The sequence below is a fragment of the Osmia bicornis genome, chromosome 16, assembly GCF_907164935.1.
Source record: "Osmia bicornis bicornis chromosome 16, iOsmBic2.1, whole genome shotgun sequence".
Lineage (NCBI taxonomy): Eukaryota > Metazoa > Arthropoda > Insecta > Hymenoptera > Megachilidae > Osmia > Osmia bicornis.
The window spans coordinates 7,998,021-8,017,144 of NC_060231.1; the positions used below are offsets into that span (position 1 = coordinate 7,998,021).

The window sequence follows — 19,124 nt, forward strand, 5'->3', positions numbered from 1 at the left end:
AGCTGCAAAAATAAACAAGACTGGTCCTATGTTATTTATCATTCAATTGATTTAATATATTCTTTTTCAATTGCATATTGTTTTAAGGAAGATTAATATTTTTGAAATGCTGATAAGAATGACATAAACATTGAATTAATCTTCATAAATTGTATGTTATTTGAAAAACTAAACCATGACCAATAAAACTGGTAATGCAGGTGATTTTCCTTACATAAAAGTAACTTGTGTTTGAAGTAGAAAAACATGTATTATAATATTTCCTTTGTATAGGAGAAATAGATCCTGTTCAAGAGGAATTAGCTGGTCGTGTACGTGAAGTTGGAAATCATGCAATTTGGAGTTTATCCAGTTGCAAACCTGGTTTTGGTGTAGATCAGTTACGCGATGATATCACAGAAACTTATTGGCAATCGGATGGGCAACTTCCACACCTGGTAAATATACAGTTCAAAAGGAAAACTACAATACGCGACATATGTATTTATACAGATTATAAGCTAGATGAAAGTTATACCCCTAGTAGGTAAGAAATTTATATTATATTTTATATTAAAAATAATACCTGTGATCTCTTGATATAATTATGGGATCATTTTTTAGAATAAGCATCAGAGCTGGAACAAATTTTAATGATCTCCAAGAGGTAGAAGTTATGGATTTGAATGAACCAAGTGGTTGGGTTATAATTCCAATAAAAGATATTAATGATAGACCTATTAGAACATTTATGATACAAATAGCTGTAATAAGCAATCATCAAAATGGAAGAGATACACACATGAGACAGATAAAAGTTCACAGCCCAACACAGGATATTCTTGGGCCACCAGCTTCTTATATTCCAGGCCAATTTCTTACCAACGAATTTTTGCGTTATGCTACTGTTAGATAAAATGAGATTTCATGCTATTCTTTTGTATATTACTAACTGTTACTTAAATGTTAATAAAATATTTATTAGAAATTCAAGATAAATCTCATTCGAATCTATGTGTTGTATATGTACATACATAGATTTGAATTGAATTTAGTTTCTATTATCAAACACTGATATAAAAAAAATATAAACATACAATTTAAGATCTTTCATCCAAATGTGTTCAGTTGTGAACTGATAATCTATCTAACTGGCAATTTCAAGTGATACAATGTTAAAACTCTTATTGTTTCTAATGTTAATTAATGCAATAGAATATCATGCATATACGCAAGAAAATTATGTTTTAAATGCTGCATTGAAACGTACATCTAACGTTTTTAAAAAGTTAAAATTAAACGAGGGTAATAAAACTTCCATTAAAATTTAAAAGAAAGTCTAAATATTTGTGTGTAATATTTTAAAATATCATTTTTAGGTTCTGAAGATTTAAACGAAAATGTGATACTTCGAATTAATCAGACAGTTGTGGAACATGTTAGAAATACATCAAAAATAATTCTTTCTCGTCGTAAACGAGAATTATCAGAAGACTTTAACAAAGGTATATATATTTATTATTATTTATTAAAAATAATAAGAGTCCGTACGTACATACATGTATAATGTTCTTAATAATATCTATTTATATTATGATAATTTTATTGTTAATCATCAATGAGCAGTTAAGTAGTTTTACCCTCAATTCCAAAGAGTTCTTTAAATGCATACTGTACTTCATGTTCCTTTAAGTATTTTAATACTTGACCCATATCATTATGACGCTCAGAAGTGGGAAAAGATATTTCTCGGAAATCACTAAATTTACGAATGCTATCTATGACACTATGGTTTTCCTCTTTTTCCAACAGTCTTATTAGTATCTTCTGCCAATTCATGGATTTAATCTAAAATGAAAATAACGTAGAAATAAACGAGTATTACAAAATGAAAAAAGTATAAAGAATAAATACTTTTTGCCAACAATAATCACAGTCTTCAAAGACCCCTTCCATACAAATGATACCAGGCTTTCCTGCTAGGCAAAAGCCTGTAATAGAGTTCTCTTTTGCTAAATCAATTATGTCTTTTCTTTTACTTTTACCATATATGTGATGACTATAGATCCAATATCTAGCAAAAGTTATAGATTTTTCTTCTTTATTTTTACTTATGTCAGTTAATTCTTTCTCCTGATTTTCATTAGAAGCTACAAGATAATCTTCACCGTTATCTTGTAACCATAATATCAACATGTAAATACAAGGCTCGCCTGGTTCTTGATTTTCAACAACATTCTTTAATGCTTTATTTAATTGCAACTGTTGGATTCGATTTAACAGTGAATTCCTTGCATAAATCTCAGGTTTATCATTAGGATAATTTGCTGGTAGACCAACTAATAATTCAATTGTTCCCTGTAGAAGATTTTTTCTATTAATAGTTAGTAATGTTTATTTATATGTTTTATAATCTTACATTGCTTAACGAAATTTCAACTGAATATTCTAATCTATGGGGAAAATCCTGCGTAGGATTTTTTAAAAAATTATGTATATCAGCTAATACTCCATGGTCGGTAATAACTATTTCCTTTGGGTAAACAGATTGCAATGTTTCTAGTTCGCAAACTTGTGCCGTCAGATTTTCGATTATTTCCTCGTGTGTACACATATCGTAGGTTAAAATATCTTTTACACATATGGATGTATTATTAAAATTACTTATAAATAGAAAAAAATAAAGAATAATGTCGAGGTTATCACAGTATCAGCTGATATCAACAATTTTGTATTTTGACAACTCGAATCGAATCGAATCGAATCGAATCAAGTGGAATTGATTTGAATCGAATATCGATTATCATTTGAATTTAAACTTGAATAAGATTAAGTTTCATGCGCGCCTAAATTAATACCTGTAAATTTGATAAAATATATTATAACATTTTTCAGGTATCAATACACTAAACGGATTTAAAGATTTTATTCAATTAAATTTCCGAAATGTCCGTGATGTCAACATTTTTTCTCTTAAAAATGGATACGAAGTAATTTGGTTCGCTGCGATTTTAGATGGCTTTGGAGTATCTCTACTTCAAATAAATGTACGGTCTACTAATGTTATAAAGTAAATTATAAATATTCATTTACTAAGTTAATTATATTTATTTCAGAAAGACTCTCTTTTTCACGTTACTGCTTATCCTGTAACTAATGGGACACGATTAATTGTAAATGAGTGCAATTATGGAACACTCTTAATAATTCAAAATCAGGATAATTCTATTCATGTTTTGCGCCTCAGTAAAGTTAATGATAAATACTATTTACAGTTAATTCAAGACTTGGAGTCCAATGATATTAGTCATTTAACAATATGGAATGGAATGAATCAATTACATCTAGCCATTTCATCACAGTCAAGTACCTCAATTTTCACCTGGTTTGGGGATTATTTTGATTTAGTACAAGTTATAAATCTTAACATCAAGAAATTAGTGCCTTTTCAAAACAAGGGATTCATGTATTTAGCAGCAACTGGATCTGTTACTCTGATTTTTAAACATTTTTTAAAATCCGATGAGTTTTTGGTAATACAGAAATTACCAGCAAGTAAAGATGTCTCATTTTTTCAATTAAAAGAAGGCCATTTTACAGATAACTATCTAAGCTTATCCACAGAGTCATCTGTTGTGATATACAAAGATATCCATGATCGGTTTGTACCATTTCAGCAGATTCCTTCTGGTAAACCTACAGTACCAATTGTTTCAAACAAAGCAATTTTATTCTTTACTTTACAAAAAGATACAGTATTGACTTATCAATACAATGGCTGGAGATTTATAGAATTGGATGTGAAATTGCACGGAGTTCATCGATTGCAGAAAGTTAATTTATATGGAAAACAACTGTTGCTAATGAAATATAAAAATGATACATGGGCACTGAAACAATTGATATGGACTAAAAGGAAAATTTATAAAGATATACAAGAAGAAATCAAAGCATGGAATATTAAAGCTAAGAACATAGCTCAGAGAAAATTAAATGAAATTACAAATCTAAACAATTCTGTTCAAATTTTGAATGGTCATATTGATCAGCTGTTTGTCCACAATGTAATATTTTATCACATCTTATATAAAATAATATAAATTACACTGGTATAAAATTGATACATATCCTTTAATGTTTTGCAGGTAAATCAGCATAATTCAAAAGCATTAAAGAATGTATCAGTACAGTATAATAAAGTGAGTTCCAAGCTCCAAGAACAGAGTAGCGTTATAAATAATATGTGGCACTCGGGCAATGTAACTGTTACTTCTCTCCGCGCAAAGAAGGTTCAAATAAGATGTAAAACAACATGTAGGATTAATAAAGTAAACATTAAAGGCAATACCGATCTTCTGTTAAAGTTAAAAGTGCTGCCTAACAAAAATGAAGTGTCAAGCTTCAAGACATTGAAAGTTAAAGAGATCAAGAATTGGAAGTGTCCAATTTTTAATTTACTTATAGATAATATTGTTGTTAGTAAGTCAATAAATGGAATGTTATTGGAAAATTTACATAAAAATACCTTAAAAATAACTGGTAATCAAACAATCTTAGGTAAGGTGTATTAACTTTTATTTGCTTACAATAAAATATAATTTTTTTTTTTTTTTTTATGTTAAAATGAAAATATGTTTCAGGGAGACACAGTTTTATCAGTATCAATGTTACAAATACTGTGATGCCGCTGAATATTGCTTCGTATTTTGCAAAGAAAGAAATACAAGCAAAAAAGGTGAAAGTTAAAGAATTAACTTTAACAGAAGGTGGAATTTTACTGCCATTAAATGGTTCGTCTACAGTGATCACCGGTTCGATAAGTGCATCTAGAATAACAGTAAAAGATAAAATTCGTTTACAAGGATCAGTAACAGGCAGCTGGGCAAAAAAGTATTCACCCATAAAATACATTCCCGATTCCATCAGCATATACCACGATGTTAATATAGAAAATGCTAGGATTGAAAATTTGCAATCTACAGATTTAATTAATAATAAAACAGGATCAGTCAAGGATATTTTGTCAAATGCAATAACTTTGCATGAGAATGTACCAGTATCCCTAGTATTTTCAAGCCAAAAAACGGTGAGAACTATTTTGTAATCAATTTTTTAAATGTGTTGTTTGTAAATATGTAACTAATGATAATGAATTTCAATTCAGAAATGGAATAATATTACTATACACGGTCCTCAAAATTGGGTCACCGCAAATTCTCAAAATGTAATAACAGGAAAGAAGCACATGCTGCATAATGTAGAAATAACAAAGTTTTCCTATGAAAATTTGAGATTTCCACGGTAAGGTTACTTAATAATCGTTGTATGTATATTATTATTAAAGGATAATTTTTTTCATTTCAAGGATTGAAACAGCCTTATGTGGTGCTTCTATAATTGTACCTGAGATCAAAGCTACAGTACTAACAGTAAATAATGTTACAGTGAAAAGTCTAACAAGTCCACATGTCTTTGGAAATTTAGCTGATAAATCAGGATTTATTTTTAAACCACTTAATTCATCTGCTAAACGTTACTACTATTACTACAATGTTAAAGCGAAAAATATATTTACATCACACACCAGTAACATAAATTTAACAAGTAAAGGTATACTAATATATAAAAACACTGCATTTTTGTTTAATGCTGATAATTTACTAATATTTTATTTTACATAGCATTAGAACGATTTACAAATTCGTGGGTTGAACCTAACATTCTAAAAAGTTCAATTGAAGCAACAGATTTAACAATTAATGTTCTTCAATCGCCTATGAAATTTTATCCAAAGTGGTCCAGAGTAATAAGAAATGTGGTATCAAAAAAAAATATTTATGTAGGCAACATCAATAAAATTAATTTTACTGATTTCTTAGTCAAAGCTATAAAGCTTGAGGATATAATATCTTTGAGAAACGTAACATTCAGTAAGTTGCAATCATTAATTTCCTAATCAATTTATTATTAACATTTATTATTACCAATTACCCTAAAATTTGCTTTTAGATAATGGTTTCACTACGAATCACATACACATTTCCTATCCTTTATTACCATTAATTCCAACAGATAAAGATCTTAATCTTCATAAAAAAAGAATTTCTGGAAATATAGAAGCTAATGTGATAAATCTACCTTACGTTTTTGGACTCGAGAAAAATCCTACCTCTGCTAATATTATTATTAAAGGATCAGCAACATTTCCAACCGAGCCAAACATACATAATATAAATAAAAATAATTTAAAAGACTTGTTTATGCGAACGTGGATAATAACAACTGCTACAACTTTTATTGGGAAAAATCTACATGTTACAGATGTTGTATTAAAGAGAAATATTACTATAAATGTAAGTAAATTAAATTTAAATTTCAAACACCTGAGCGAACAGCTACTGCATAGTCACGCATGCGCATGGGTAGACGTCGCACTCAAACAAAACACTGATACCTCGTAATGTGCTGTTGCGCAACTGCCGCGGGTAACAGCGCGTACTCCCTTATATAGACTTCTCCCAGCGTATGCGCGCGCATCTGCGCAGGCGCAGTAGCTCTTCGCGCAGATAGTTTGAAATCAAATAGCGCGCATCGAAAATTCTTATCTGTTTTAGAATTCTACTAATATATTATATCGTGAAGCATGGAAAAATATTTCAGAACGTGTTCTAAGTAAAACAAAAGTACAAACAATAATAGTTGATGCTTCTTTAAATACTGTAGAAACTAGTTCGATTGCAGGTTCAAATACTTCAACAATAGTGTCTTCAGTCTCAGATTTTAATTATATGTTTAATAATTCTTTAATGAAAGGTAGAGCACAAGATGTGAAGGCAAAATGGACATTTGATAAATTAATAATTCTAGGTAATAATACTTTTACACCCGATGAAAACGAAAAGCTACCTCTAAAGAAAATAACACTTTATTTCAGGTAAAATGAATGCAAGAAAGAAAATTAATAATATGAATCTTAAAAGGGATGTTATGAGATATGATGCTAAAAGAAATATTGTAACAGGAAAGAAAACGGTGCTAATTTTGACTACAAAAAATTTGAATGGTTTAAATTTTGCTGAATGGGCTGATAGTGCTTTAATACCAAAAGAGAATCGTGTAATAATCAAAGGGCAGAAGCATTTTCTAACTGCTGCGTTCAACGATATAACGTAAACGATAAAATAAATTTAACCTTTATTAATATTAAGTTAATTACAAGTGATTTGATGTTTGCAGCTTATCTGGCACTATAATGGGGCACTCTGTGGATGAAGCATTATTACAATTCACAAACCAAACAATACATGGTCAAAAAATAATTCATGGATCTATTCGTGTATCAAGAATTTTTATTGATGGTCTAGTGAATGATGTAAATTTAACTAGCTTAATAGACCATCAATTAAAGAAACAAAGTTCATTGCAAAAAATAGAAACAACTATTGAGTTACAAAAAAAATTAATTATAACTGGAAATCTCATCGTTAATGATACTTATGGAGGAGCAAACATGAAGAACTTTGAAAAAAGTTATTCATATATACCATTTATTACTGATAAATCAAATAACTACTCAAAAATAGCTGAAACAATTAATCTAGCATTGAGAAGTATGTTATTTTTATGTTTATTAATATTGCAATAGATCCCAATAAGTTATCTGAATATTTTGTAACATTTCAGATCATGCTAATTACATAAACAAATTGGAAATTGTAAAAAATATTACCAGTATTTCTCGTCAAGGTACAATAATGCAAAGAGAACAGTGTAAAGTTAGAAATTTCTCTAAATATTGTGTAAGTGAACATATAGAAAATATCGTCTTTCGATCAAGCACAAAAAACTCTATACTAATAAAATCAATTTTCCTGGAAGAAACCGAGTTTGTTGTCTGGATAAAATTCCATTTCGTTTCTATTTATAAATATAATAATGTAAACAAGAATCTTATTCGTGTAAAAGGTTTGTACATCGTTTTATACGAAGTTAATATTGAAACAATTATTAGAAACAGTAATAATTAATATATTTAATGAAATTTACAGATTTACATATTCCAAGAATAATAGACGCCTTTGTAGAACAAATGTTTAATTCTTTATGGATCATTTTACGATTAACTTCGCAAACTTTGGTGTTACATTATCAGCCGTGGCAAGAGTTACAAGAATACGTGTTACCAGCGACGGACGTATTTGCACTGAGCTGGTCTCCGAATAATCAGTTATTATTATTCTTATCGAGCGGTGTTTGGAATCTCAATGGTCTCGCCAGCCCCCAAAATATTATTGAAATTCCTTTGAAAGGACAGGTACAAACTTTTGTTAATGGCTTCGATTATTTTGTCAAATATACTTCAAGTAATAATACCATTTTAACGAAAGCTCGATACGTAGGAAATTGAATATACACTTTGTTAATTTCATTTAATATATACTTTGTTTGAACTTGTATCATTATTATTATTAATATTATTATTATTATTATTATTATTATTATTATTATTATCATTATTATTTTATTAATGTTTAACTTTTATTACCCTAGTGTACAACCGCCATTATTTAGCCCTAAGGAGAGTATTTAAATATTGTAAAATATATGTAAAATTACTTAAAATGTATAATGTAGAAATGGTGGTATACTTAATTTCAGCAGAATTAATCTCCGCAGATTTCACATTTTACTTCTTAAAAATAGATCCAGTTGTAATGGAAGACATTACTGCCTAAAATATCAAGAGAAAAGTTTCCTATACTCATTCAAAGAATAAATAATTAATAAAATTACAAACTTTTGCAGCTTTCTTGATCACTGTAACTTCTGCTTTCGTTTTAGCCGTGTCTGCGTCTGGTGTCTTCTTCTCCTCCACCTTGAACAGTTTCTAGAAAATAAATATTTCGATAGAGTAAATATAATTAACACTTGTTTGAAATGTCTCACTGGATCTGTCTGTATAAATTTTCCTTCCAATTTTTTCTTCTCTTCAATAGCATTGTTAAGGGCAATTTGCTCAGCTGGTGTGAGCACCAGAAGTCGTGGATCCATAGCGATCCAATCGCTGTTAATTACTTGAGTCAGCTTCCAACGTTTATGGGGATCAGGCTCAAGAAGATGCGTTACCAGTTTCTTGACATGCTCGCTCAAACTGCCAGCAACTTTACTCCGAAACTTCCATTTACGATTCGTCTGCTGTTCATAGAGACTCTTGATATCGGTGTCGTCAAAGGGCATTGCTTTATTCAGTAAAATGTATAGAATGACGCCGAGGGACCAAACATCAGCCATCTTAGGGTTGTACGGAGAGGCACGAAGAATTTCTGGAGCGGCATAAGACAAAGAACCGCAGTAGGTGTCGCTTAATATTCGTTTACCACGATTGTCTATCACGTAACGAGCGAAACCGAAATCGGCGAGCTTGACGTTGTGATTCGATGTAAGGAGAACGTTTTCACATTTCATGTCTCGGTGGGCAATTTCCATTTCATGAAGATATTGTAGACCTAAGTAAAGATAACAGTTCTTACAAGGACAGTAGCTGGTGGAAATTTTCTAAATACCCTACCCAGTGCAAGCTGCCGGAGCCACACACGCGCCTGTCCCTCTGCAACCGCGCCATTCTTCAGGACGAAATCAAGAAGGTCGCCGTTCTCGGCGTAACGCATGAATATAAAATATTTCGATCGCCTCTGGAATATACTGTGCACGTGCACTACGTGAGGGTGATTCAACTTTGCCAAGATGTCCAGTTCACGGGGTAGAAATTTTCGAACAAAGTCTTTCGGGGCGTTTACAGTGTTTATTACTTTACAAGCCAACGTGCTGCACCTTTCGGGCTCGGTTTCTGGTTTGTATTCAGCGAGATATACCTGAAAATTTTATACATATTAATATGCAGAGGCTGTACAAACAAGAATTATAGCTACATTAAATTTCCAAAATGCGCGGTTCCTTTTTATTATGTATGTATGTAATAAGAGCGCTACGGAGGAGCACTTACCGTGCTTAAGGATTCTTTAATATACATATTTTAAAAATCTCACTTTAGCATAAGAACCTTCGCCCAACTTTTTTACAAATTTGTAGCCTCTTGCGAGTAGAACAGCTTCCTCAGATGGTGTCTGATTCAAATCCGTCATGAGATTTCAAGATCCGCGGCTGACATCCTACCGGTCCAATGATCATAACTCACAAAATTAAGTTACTTTTCCATCTGTAGAAAAATGTATTATTAATACTAATTTCGTAGAGATCAACAAGTAATATGTCTTTACCTAATTTCTTAGAGAAACTATTAAAACAAAAAATGATATACTTTGTATTCCTGCACTCATACTTGTTTAAATGTTTTCTGCTCCATCGTACATAACATTTTTGTGCAGAGATTAGCTAATCAATGATTCATTAACAGAAACTTTTTTTTAACAACTATAGCGACCTACAAATGTTGTGGAATTTTCTGTAAGGATAGTTATTGCTTATTTTTTGGTTAAAAGATAAAGTCAAAAGGAGGAATGTGATTCAAGCGGTAAAGATACTTGCTTTTTTACTTAACAATTTTGTCTAATTAAACGTCATGCTGTTCGTAAAATATGACAAAAGATTTCATGGCCTACTTTGTTCAGTAATATTTAGAAAACAAGGTTAAATTAAGAAATATTTCGTTCGCGATTAGTTTTACAGATTCAACAACACTGAACATGCTTTTGTCAAAGAGAAGGTATGAGACGGGTTATAAATAGACAAAATTTGGTACCCCTCGGATCTACTTTTTACAAATCAGTCAAAATCAGCACAAAACAGAAAAACTATTAAAATCATTTTTTGACAAACTTGGAATTTAAAAAGGACCGCCATAAATTATTTCAAAATTCGATCCTTGCGCCATCTATGCGAACACGGCGGAAACTACTCAATGACTTACCAACTGGGATTCCAAACGAAGGAGCGCAAGCGCCATCTATCGGGAATTTACGGAACTTACTTGTCGACTAGTTTCCGCCGTTTTTGTATAGATGGCGCTAGTTTTGGCGGTCTTTTTAAAATGCAAGATCGTCAAACAATTATTTCAATAATTTTTCGCTTTTGTGCTGATCTTGATTGATTTCTAAAAAATAGAAATTAGTAAATTAGGCACGACTGTTACACCAATTCTGTTCATGCAGGCGTAACTTCACCTGAGGGGGAGCAGGAACCCCAAAATCATGATCCTTTGAGAACACAGCATGTCCAGCTCGTAGTCACTGCTTCGAGGAAGTGGTTCGATCTTTTTTTCATAATTGAAGAAAGAATACAGGTGGGGTGTTACAAATTATTTTGTAATTTTAATATAAAAATAAATATCTATCATATTTTAATGACACTATTATGAGTAAAAGGCACTTTGACTGCAGTAAATTAAAAAAAATTAATAAATTGCTAGTTAAATGATTTCTGCAAATCAACAGACATAGCTACATGGTTGAAGGTTAATTTAGCGTCGCTATTCTAAAAAAAAAACATCAAATTTTTTGAAGCACAGAGGCATCAATATTAATCCTATTTTTTGTACATAATTTTTTAATCATAGAATGGCGGACAACGCTCCAGCCGCGCGTGGAGGTTTTCGTGGAGGGTTTGGCTCTCGCGGTGGTGATCGCGGTGGCCCAAGAGGTAGAGGACGCGGAGGCAGAGGAAGAGGACGCGGCCGTGGACGTGGTAAAGAAGACAGCAAAGAATGGATTCCAGTGACTAAGCTTGGCCGTCTCGTCAGAGATGGAAAGATTGAATCGTTGGAACACATCTATCTTTTTTCTTTACCTATCAAAGAATACGAAATCATTGATAAGTTCCTTGGACCTGAATTAAAAGATGAGGTCTTGAAGATCATGCCTGTTCAGAAGCAAACTAGAGCTGGTCAACGTACACGTTTTAAGGTAAACTTGCACAATTATATAATTTATGTTGATGGAAGCACTGTTAACATGTTAACACTGTCTTTTATTGATTTTAGGCTTTTGTAGCCATCGGTGACTATAAGGGTCACATTGGTTTGGGTGTGAAATGTTCCAAAGAAGTAGCTACTGCTATCCGTGGTGCTATTATCTTAGCTAAGCTTTCGGTTGTACCTGTACGCCGTGGTTATTGGGGAAACAAAATTGGTGATCCTCATACTGTACCCTGCAAGGTCACGGGTAAATGTGGATCTGTTCAGGTGCGTTTAATCCCAGCCCCAAGAGGTACAGGCATTGTTTCTGCACCTGTACCTAAGAAATTACTGCAGATGGCTGGTATAGAAGATTGCTATACATCTGCAAGAGGATCAACCTGTACTCTTGGCAACTTTGCCAAAGCCACCTATGCTGCTATTGCCAAGACTTATGCATACTTAACACCAGATCTTTGGCATGATCAGGCATTGAGGAAGGCACCCTATCAAGAATTTGCTGATTTCTTATCTAAGAACCATAAAGCTGTGGGTGGACAGAGGTCTGCTGAGGTTGTTTAAATAATAAACCTCCATGCAAAGTCTATCTAATTGTAGTTTTATTTATTTTCCTTGTTCATGCTTTTATCTTCCCTGAGATATCCATCTTTCATGCTTTGTAGCAAAGGTAATAATTTATATGTAAAGTAATATATTTATTATTGATGTAGTAAAAAAAAGTAGTAAATGTAACAATAACATCACGTGCTATCAACAGATGTATCTTTGGAACTTTTAAATTGTTCAGAAGCACTATTGAAAGTTTCTAAAGTGTAGTCACAAATTTTTTCAAAGTCTTGTAATCCTTTCCTTAGTATATCAACAGCTTTTCCCTTCTTTGCTTGAATTCTCAAATAAATATTTCCCTCGGCCGGGTGATTGACGAAACAAGCACAAAACTCCACATCAGGACTGTAAAAAGTAAACTTTTAATAACAATTACAAAGGATATATTGATACAACATACTTTTGTGAAATTACAGTCACCAAAGCGTTTCCTAAGGTGTAACCTTCATTCATAAACACAAAAGTCTTGTTTTGTTCAGACGAGTGTTCACTAGCTACCTGTGCATAGAATAAAATTTAAAAACTAAATTTATTTGAACAATAAATCAGATACCATAACCATAAACTGTTTTATGTTTATAAATAACATACCTCAGCCAGCCGTCCCATTTCTCATCAGTTATTTACTTTGAACAATTAATTAAAATATTATAGATTATCAATTTGATATTTACATTAGCACATTAATACAAAATTAAAATGTAATCTTAATTAAATACTCTTGCATTGTTGGTGATTGTTGGTGGGGAAACCTAGCATGCATGACACCATACTTAACCTAATCTTTTGTGCTAATAACATGATCTCATCAGTTTGATTGAGGAAATAAATTAATGTTATAAACAAAACAGGTAAACATTTTACATATCAAATAAAAAGGATGTTATTTAATAATGCATCGTTTAACCCTTCTAGGAAACATAAATAAACAACCAAAATAAGTGAAACAGTATAATACAAAATGTCTCTTAAGGAATTATTCTTTAAATTATCATTACAATTAAAAATTCAACATGTTATTGGCAAAAGATGTTTCTCTTCAAAACCAGTAAAGGATATTCTTGAAACTGTTGAAGAAACACCAATTTATATAGAGGAAAAAGATGAGCATGCCGGACTAGAAGAGAAAAGGAATAAATCAAGATTAAATCCACCACACAGAAATATGTTACATGATCTAAAACCATATGATGAATCTCAGGCTTGGTATCATGATACAGTGAAATATAAAAAACGAATATTAGGTAGGTACGGCATTGAAGCTTTAGGAAGACCTGCAGGACTGGCATGGCCTACACCTGAAGAAGTGAAAGAGATGAAGGATTATGAAAAAATTGCTTTTCCATTAACAATTCAAGAGAGATTGAGTAAGATTAAAGAAAAAAAGAGACTGAACGAAGAAAGGATAATGGCTAGGTATGCTAGCTGTCGCATATGATACAAAAATAAAATAATATTTATGTATATACTTGCATATATATTCAATTTTTTAATTATATTTACAGACAACAAGAGATTGGCAAGAAAATGGCAAACATGAATAAAATGATAGCCGATATACAAGGAAAGGTTGCCGAAAAGGAAGCAAAATTGTTGTCAGCTCAGATGACAAAGGAACGTAAAATCGAAGAAATTAGACGTAAATTACTGGCTGAAGGCCATGTAAGCACAGACAGAATTGAAGAAGAATTGACTCAAATGGAGAAAACAGAAAAGAAGAAGAAGAAAGAGGCTAGGAAAACCAAATTACTCGAAAAACAAAAGGAATGGGCAATGAAATTGATGCAGGAGGCTAAGCAAGAAGGTCAAAAAGACGAAACGGTAGAAGATAAAGAAAAGACAAAAGAAGATAATTGAAAAATGTAACGTAGATACTTTGACTAAAATGTATTTGAAAATAATTTCTATATGTATAGTTAGTAAAATCAATACTTTACAAAACTTCGTTATCTTTGATTTCTGTCTACAATATACATATGTAGAATAATTGAAATTTATATAAGAAAAAGAATTTTAAATAAAAAACAATATTTACATTTCATAGTAAATATTGTATTTCCTTTGCTAATACAAAAAACGTTACATTGTTACTCTGCAAGAGCTAGAAGGAATTATACTAATATATATATATATAGCAGTAAATGATTTAGTAAGACACATATTCAGGCACAATTCAGACATTAATAAATTAGACCGAACTTTCTGTTGGTCATCATATAAATGGCAGCACTATTGAAAAAAATCAACTTTCAGCTATCGAAGATGCGTCACGATTTCCGGTGACGCGTTCACAAACCGAGGATGATTTTTGATCGATAAAAACCTGTTGAAATTCTTTGATTTTAGTAACATCGCGGACATCTCTATCGGCATTTTCAGCTTGATAGCAATCCTGAATATTTTGTACATGCAACTCATCGATCACGATCAATCGTACTTTATTTTTTTCGGTGTGTCAGGCCGATTGAATCTGTGACGGAGAGGACAATTCGTAAAACTGAAAACTTAATTCTTCTCCAAATAGATTCTCCGGTGTGATAATTTCTGGTTCAACTATATTCAAACCTAAGGTTGTGGGATTTAAGTCTGTAACTAAATACCCTTCGCTTATTAATCCACATTCTTCTGCCACTACTTCCTTGGACACTGGATTAAGAAAATCTACAAAGGACAATCTCATATGTAATAAATTTATTGGCCTTTTAATTAAAGAAAAAATGATTAATCGTGTTACCACTCTCTTTTACTGGATAATGAAGTTCTTGTGTTTGTTGATCAGATTGAGTGGAATTATTATGTTCATTGTTGGAAACCATCATAGGAACAAGATACTGGACTTCCACTTCTTTTTTTATACCACTTAGGATTTCCTCTGCACAATGTTCCAATGTTACAGAATTCACTATGTTCTCGGTCTCTTCCTCGGAAGGTTGTTGTATAATGCTGGCAGTTGCAGCTTCCACCTCATCTATAGGATTGATTTGACTAAAAAATGAACAATTTTTTTAAATTAAAGTAACTTTAAAGTCTTAAACAAGGAGGAATATACAGGAATTTCACTTCAGCTTGTAGAAGCTTAAAAATTGATCACCTAATATTTTTCCAATTATTCTCAGCTTCTATAGCGCTCTTAACAACTTGTTTTATGGAAGAACTAGTGTTGATAGTTTGTCTGGGTCTAGAATCTCCGGATCTGTTTGCAATAGCCCATAAGTGTCCAGCTCCATGAGGTGCCTTTGATCCTTTTCTGAAGTGAGGATTTATCGAAAGGTTGTGCCGCACCGAGTTTTTCCAACGATCATCGTTGCTTTTGTAATAAGGAAAATGCTCACTGAAAATAATAAAAAATTCAACACTTATTACTATATCCTACAGTTGTATTATAAGAGACGTTTAAACGATTCCAATTCTTAATTTACTGTCGACAAAACATATACCCCAATGGAAATAAGTTTCTTCACCTGCTCGCGGCGACGTCACGGCGTGTTACACACACCCCCTAATTAATTCTCTGTCTTTAATAGGAAAAGACAAAAGATTCAGTGGAATGCCCTGAGCACGTGGCAGTTTTATTTGAAAAGAAATTTACCCTCAAGGTAATAATAAATTCTCTTCCAATATAGTTTTGAAATCAATACGTGTACTTTAGCTTAATAATTAAGAAAAGTATTATTTAAAAAAATAGTAATCTTCAAAATAAAAATAGGGTCAAAGGGAAATTGATTCTATTTGCAAATCAATTATTCTATTATTATAATTCTTTTTATTCGCATTATATGCTTGAGCGCTTTCTTTCAGTCGCAAATGTAGGGTGCTCTACGAATTTACGAGAACGTAGCCCACGCTGATGCGGGCTGGTGTGTTGGACAGAGAGGGTCAGCTCTTAGATGGTACCCCTTGGCACCGCTACTCTCGCTACATGGTACCGACCGGTACCGCCTTCGCTCGTTGCAACCCCCAACACAAATGCGCGCAATTTACTGGCTCTGAGCTTTCACCTGTTCGATCGCAGTCTCATGAGAAACTGTAATATAGATATAGACAGTCGAGCCCCTGAACTCCTTTTCAACCAATTTTCCTCCTCTCCTACTCAATGTTCTCACGAAATGATTTCCTTATTCCATTTATTCCATTTTGTTTTTTAATATACAAAACTAACGAAAAAGCTAAACTAAAATAAAAAGTTTTGTTGATCCAATAAAAATGACTGAGAAATTTCTAATGATTAAAATCCAACTTAAAGTACAAACTGAACTATTAAACGGCACTTACGAGATCCACTGATAAATTGCTGATACTGTAAGTTCTCCCCTTTCCCGAAGAGCGTGTTCAATGAGCTCTGTGTACGTGAAGGGTGGTTTCTTCGGCCCGTTACACCGTGAACTGGCAAAGTTTCTGTTATCGAAATTCGAGTAACTCTGATTCAAATCCTGATGCGACGAGCCATTCTCATTGTAACTTCTTTTAACGTCATTGCTACAGAGAGATCCGTAAGAACGCCCGTTTATTTTTGCCTTGTTCCCTGAAAAGAAAGCAGGAAACAGTTGTTGAAGAACGCAGTAGCATTTCAAAGGGCAACTTTCATCATGTTTAACAAGCTGATAAAGAATTTCACACCAATGTAATTGTTTCTGGCGGGTGTTGTCGCGGTGGACTTTTCATCCGCAGCTTCAATGAAGGGGTCCAATTTGAAGTCCAGCAACCAGGAAAGGTTCCCAGTCTCTTGATCGTCAAACTGTTGTTGCTGTTGTTGGCCGTTACAAGATCCTCCAATTTTATTCTGTGGTAGATTCAATGAAGGCACCGTGACAACAGATTCCCAGTAATCGGAGCCAACTGGGTAGCTCATTTCTTCTATCTGCACTTCCTGGATCACCTGTTCCTGACGGTGCTCCGAGGAAGAGGAAGACGCAGAGGGGGAGGTCGCAACTTCGGTAACGTTCTGCTGAGACTCCAGTTCAGAGACGGTTGTCCAAGTGTAATTCGTACCGTCCACCAATAGAACTTCCAATCGTGCTACTGGACACTCGTCCACGACTTCCTGACTAGATAATGGCGAGAAAAACGCTGCAGTGTCGCTTATCCCTTGATTAGAAGCGACCATTTCCATCGGAGTTTCTATCTCTTGATACTGGTACCGCTTGCGACTGTTCTGTACCTCCTCGCAGAAGTTCTCGATGTCCAGGTCTTCAAAGATACGCTTCTTCCCCGATCTGGACTGATTGTCCGACACCTCGTGCTCCGAAACGCCTCCCGTACCCGAAGACGGTCCGATCATGCTGTCAATGCGAGTTTTAAATCATATTTATGTCTTTTTTTTTTGGTGTCAGCAAACTGCAGTAAATTAAATAAACATATATAATTCGATAGAGAGAATAATTTTCTTGCTACATAAAAGATGGATCGGTTAAAATGAAACCATAAAAAAAAAAAAAATTGATATAAAATAATATGGAAAAAAACAAATTTAAATAGGTTTTTTACTTAAGAGAAATAAGAAATTGCTTTAATATGTGTTCTCACCTCGATATTCTGTCTTACGATTTCGACGAATTATTTTGCAATCTTCAAAAAGGCACAAGTCAACGTAAAATTTCTGACTATCATCACGAGGTCCCGTTGTCAGCAAAGAAATAATAATTGTTTAGAGACTTTGAACGATTCATTGATGAAGAAGTGCTTAGCTTATTCTTTGAAAGTTTCTCGTCTATGATCGGAGCCGAAGAAAACTAGAGAACGTACCCACCTTTCTACACAATTTAAGGATAGTTCATCGCGAATTGCACACACTCAATTCTCAATTGATACTAATTGCTTTTCGCATGCGGTCTGTGAACCTCCACTTTGTACACGAAATCACCTTGCGATCAGACGTTATTGGAATATCTACATGATCCACCACGAAGTGCGACTATCCCTTGTTTCGTATTTCAACTGCTATCGCGGTGTGATGCGCACGCATCTATATGTCCTGATCAAACTAGAGGGGATATTTGCGCATGCACATTTGGGACGATAAAACCCTTAAATTCAGGGCTGTATGTATGCATATATACGACCAACATACAGCTTCGTTGAAGTAAGATGTCCAAATTTCAATTAACTTTAAGGACGGTGTGTCTCTTGTCTGTAAAAAAAAAAAGAAAAAAATGTAAAGTTTAGAAGACTCATTCAAAACATTTTTAAAAAAGTACATATACGAAGTATGACTTTCTGCGCATGTGCAGGAAATCACTGAAATTCTATATTTTAAAAATATTTATTGTTACTTATATTTAATATATAATTTTGTCTTATTTCTATAACGTAATACAGTCGAGTCTTGATTACCCGAGACTCCACTGTACTACAAATTCATATTATGTAGATTTTTAATAAAAATTAAAGCGTTACCTTTATAAACGTTATCATTTTAATGTATGGTATATATGTATATATCACGTTTTTAACTAATAATAGCGCTCCCAGCAATAAAAACGCCATAATTTGATTTATACTAGTAAGTTGAATGGATTTCAATCACACTGAAACATATCAAAACTATAAATAAATAAATAAATAAATAAAAGATGTGAATGAAAGGTATCTATATGTAGTATCCCTGCATTCG

At 32.8% G+C, this 19,124-nt stretch overlaps 8 protein-coding genes across 12 annotated transcripts; 4 read left to right on the forward strand and 4 right to left on the reverse strand.

Moving 5' to 3' along the window:
• Window positions 1-99: 99 nt before the first annotated feature.
• LOC114880052 (anaphase-promoting complex subunit 10) lies at window positions 100-967 on the forward strand. 3 transcript variants are annotated; one of them, XM_029195645.2, is made up of 3 exons: window positions 100-191; window positions 274-526; window positions 604-967. In XM_029195645.2, the coding sequence occupies exons 1-3, from the start codon at window positions 176-178 to the stop codon at window positions 893-895; spliced, it is 561 nt and encodes a 186-aa protein (XP_029051478.2). In that variant the 5' UTR covers window positions 100-175; the 3' UTR covers window positions 896-967. The 3 variants fall into 3 exon arrangements, with proteins under 3 accessions (XP_029051478.2, XP_029051477.2, XP_029051479.2); XM_029195644.2 differs by having other exon boundaries at window positions 110-200; XM_029195646.2 differs by having other exon boundaries at window positions 112-200; window positions 283-526.
• LOC123988556 (RWD domain-containing protein 2A) lies at window positions 346-2,754 on the reverse strand. The gene is made up of 5 exons (XM_046289086.1): window positions 2,399-2,754; window positions 1,894-2,337; window positions 1,620-1,827; window positions 566-617; window positions 346-434 (listed from the first exon to the last, which is right to left on the reverse strand). Exons 1-5 carry the CDS (start codon window positions 2,591-2,593, stop codon window positions 404-406), a joined length of 930 nt encoding a protein of 309 aa, XP_046145042.1. The 5' UTR covers window positions 2,594-2,754; the 3' UTR covers window positions 346-403.
• Window positions 1,026-8,463, forward strand: LOC114880048. Its single transcript, XM_029195636.2, has 15 exons — window positions 1,026-1,284; window positions 1,359-1,484; window positions 2,875-3,026; window positions 3,096-4,043; window positions 4,125-4,536; window positions 4,620-5,065; window positions 5,144-5,280; window positions 5,345-5,589; window positions 5,661-5,909; window positions 5,989-6,332; window positions 6,594-6,846; window positions 6,914-7,148; window positions 7,216-7,589; window positions 7,663-7,944; window positions 8,028-8,463. The coding sequence occupies exons 1-15, from the start codon at window positions 1,152-1,154 to the stop codon at window positions 8,384-8,386; spliced, it is 4,695 nt and encodes a 1,564-aa protein (XP_029051469.1). The 5' UTR covers window positions 1,026-1,151; the 3' UTR covers window positions 8,387-8,463.
• Window positions 8,464-8,550: 87 nt separating this feature from the next.
• LOC114880051 (testis-specific serine/threonine-protein kinase 6-like) lies at window positions 8,551-10,319 on the reverse strand. The gene is made up of 6 exons (XM_029195643.2): window positions 10,257-10,319; window positions 10,026-10,195; window positions 9,548-9,851; window positions 8,926-9,485; window positions 8,777-8,866; window positions 8,551-8,710 (listed from the first exon to the last, which is right to left on the reverse strand). Exons 2-6 carry the CDS (start codon window positions 10,119-10,121, stop codon window positions 8,666-8,668), a joined length of 1,095 nt encoding a protein of 364 aa, XP_029051476.1. The 5' UTR covers window positions 10,122-10,195; window positions 10,257-10,319; the 3' UTR covers window positions 8,551-8,665.
• An 822-nt stretch (window positions 10,320-11,141) lies between these two features.
• LOC114880081 (40S ribosomal protein S2-like) lies at window positions 11,142-12,494 on the forward strand. 2 transcript variants are annotated; one of them, XM_029195707.2, is made up of 3 exons: window positions 11,142-11,278; window positions 11,552-11,897; window positions 11,975-12,494. In XM_029195707.2, the coding sequence occupies exons 2-3, from the start codon at window positions 11,553-11,555 to the stop codon at window positions 12,467-12,469; spliced, it is 840 nt and encodes a 279-aa protein (XP_029051540.1). In that variant the 5' UTR covers window positions 11,142-11,278; window position 11,552; the 3' UTR covers window positions 12,470-12,494. The 2 variants fall into 2 exon arrangements, with proteins under 2 accessions (XP_029051540.1, XP_029051541.1); XM_029195708.2 differs by lacking the exon at window positions 11,142-11,278 and adding an exon at window positions 11,339-11,449.
• On the reverse strand, window positions 12,491-13,197 carry LOC114880091 (probable DNA-directed RNA polymerases I and III subunit RPAC2). Its single transcript, XM_029195724.1, has 3 exons — window positions 13,106-13,197; window positions 12,915-13,012; window positions 12,491-12,859 (listed from the first exon to the last, which is right to left on the reverse strand). The coding sequence occupies exons 1-3, from the start codon at window positions 13,121-13,123 to the stop codon at window positions 12,649-12,651; spliced, it is 327 nt and encodes a 108-aa protein (XP_029051557.1). The 5' UTR covers window positions 13,124-13,197; the 3' UTR covers window positions 12,491-12,648.
• Window positions 13,198-13,277: 80 nt separating this feature from the next.
• Window positions 13,278-14,553, forward strand: LOC114880083 (growth arrest and DNA damage-inducible proteins-interacting protein 1). Its single transcript, XM_029195710.1, has 3 exons — window positions 13,278-13,365; window positions 13,430-13,930; window positions 14,020-14,553. The coding sequence occupies exons 2-3, from the start codon at window positions 13,476-13,478 to the stop codon at window positions 14,369-14,371; spliced, it is 807 nt and encodes a 268-aa protein (XP_029051543.1). The 5' UTR covers window positions 13,278-13,365; window positions 13,430-13,475; the 3' UTR covers window positions 14,372-14,553.
• Window positions 14,545-19,007, reverse strand: LOC114880071. Of its 2 annotated transcripts, none has more exons than XM_029195685.2 (7): window positions 18,908-19,007; window positions 18,038-18,641; window positions 17,132-17,793; window positions 16,787-17,036; window positions 15,606-15,845; window positions 15,249-15,499; window positions 14,545-15,175 (listed from the first exon to the last, which is right to left on the reverse strand). In XM_029195685.2, the coding sequence occupies exons 3-7, from the start codon at window positions 17,790-17,792 to the stop codon at window positions 14,970-14,972; spliced, it is 1,608 nt and encodes a 535-aa protein (XP_029051518.1). In that variant the 5' UTR covers window position 17,793; window positions 18,038-18,641; window positions 18,908-19,007; the 3' UTR covers window positions 14,545-14,969. The 2 variants fall into 2 exon arrangements, with proteins under 2 accessions (XP_029051518.1, XP_029051519.1); XM_029195686.2 differs by having other exon boundaries at window positions 17,132-17,848.
• Window positions 19,008-19,124: the final 117 nt, after the last annotated feature.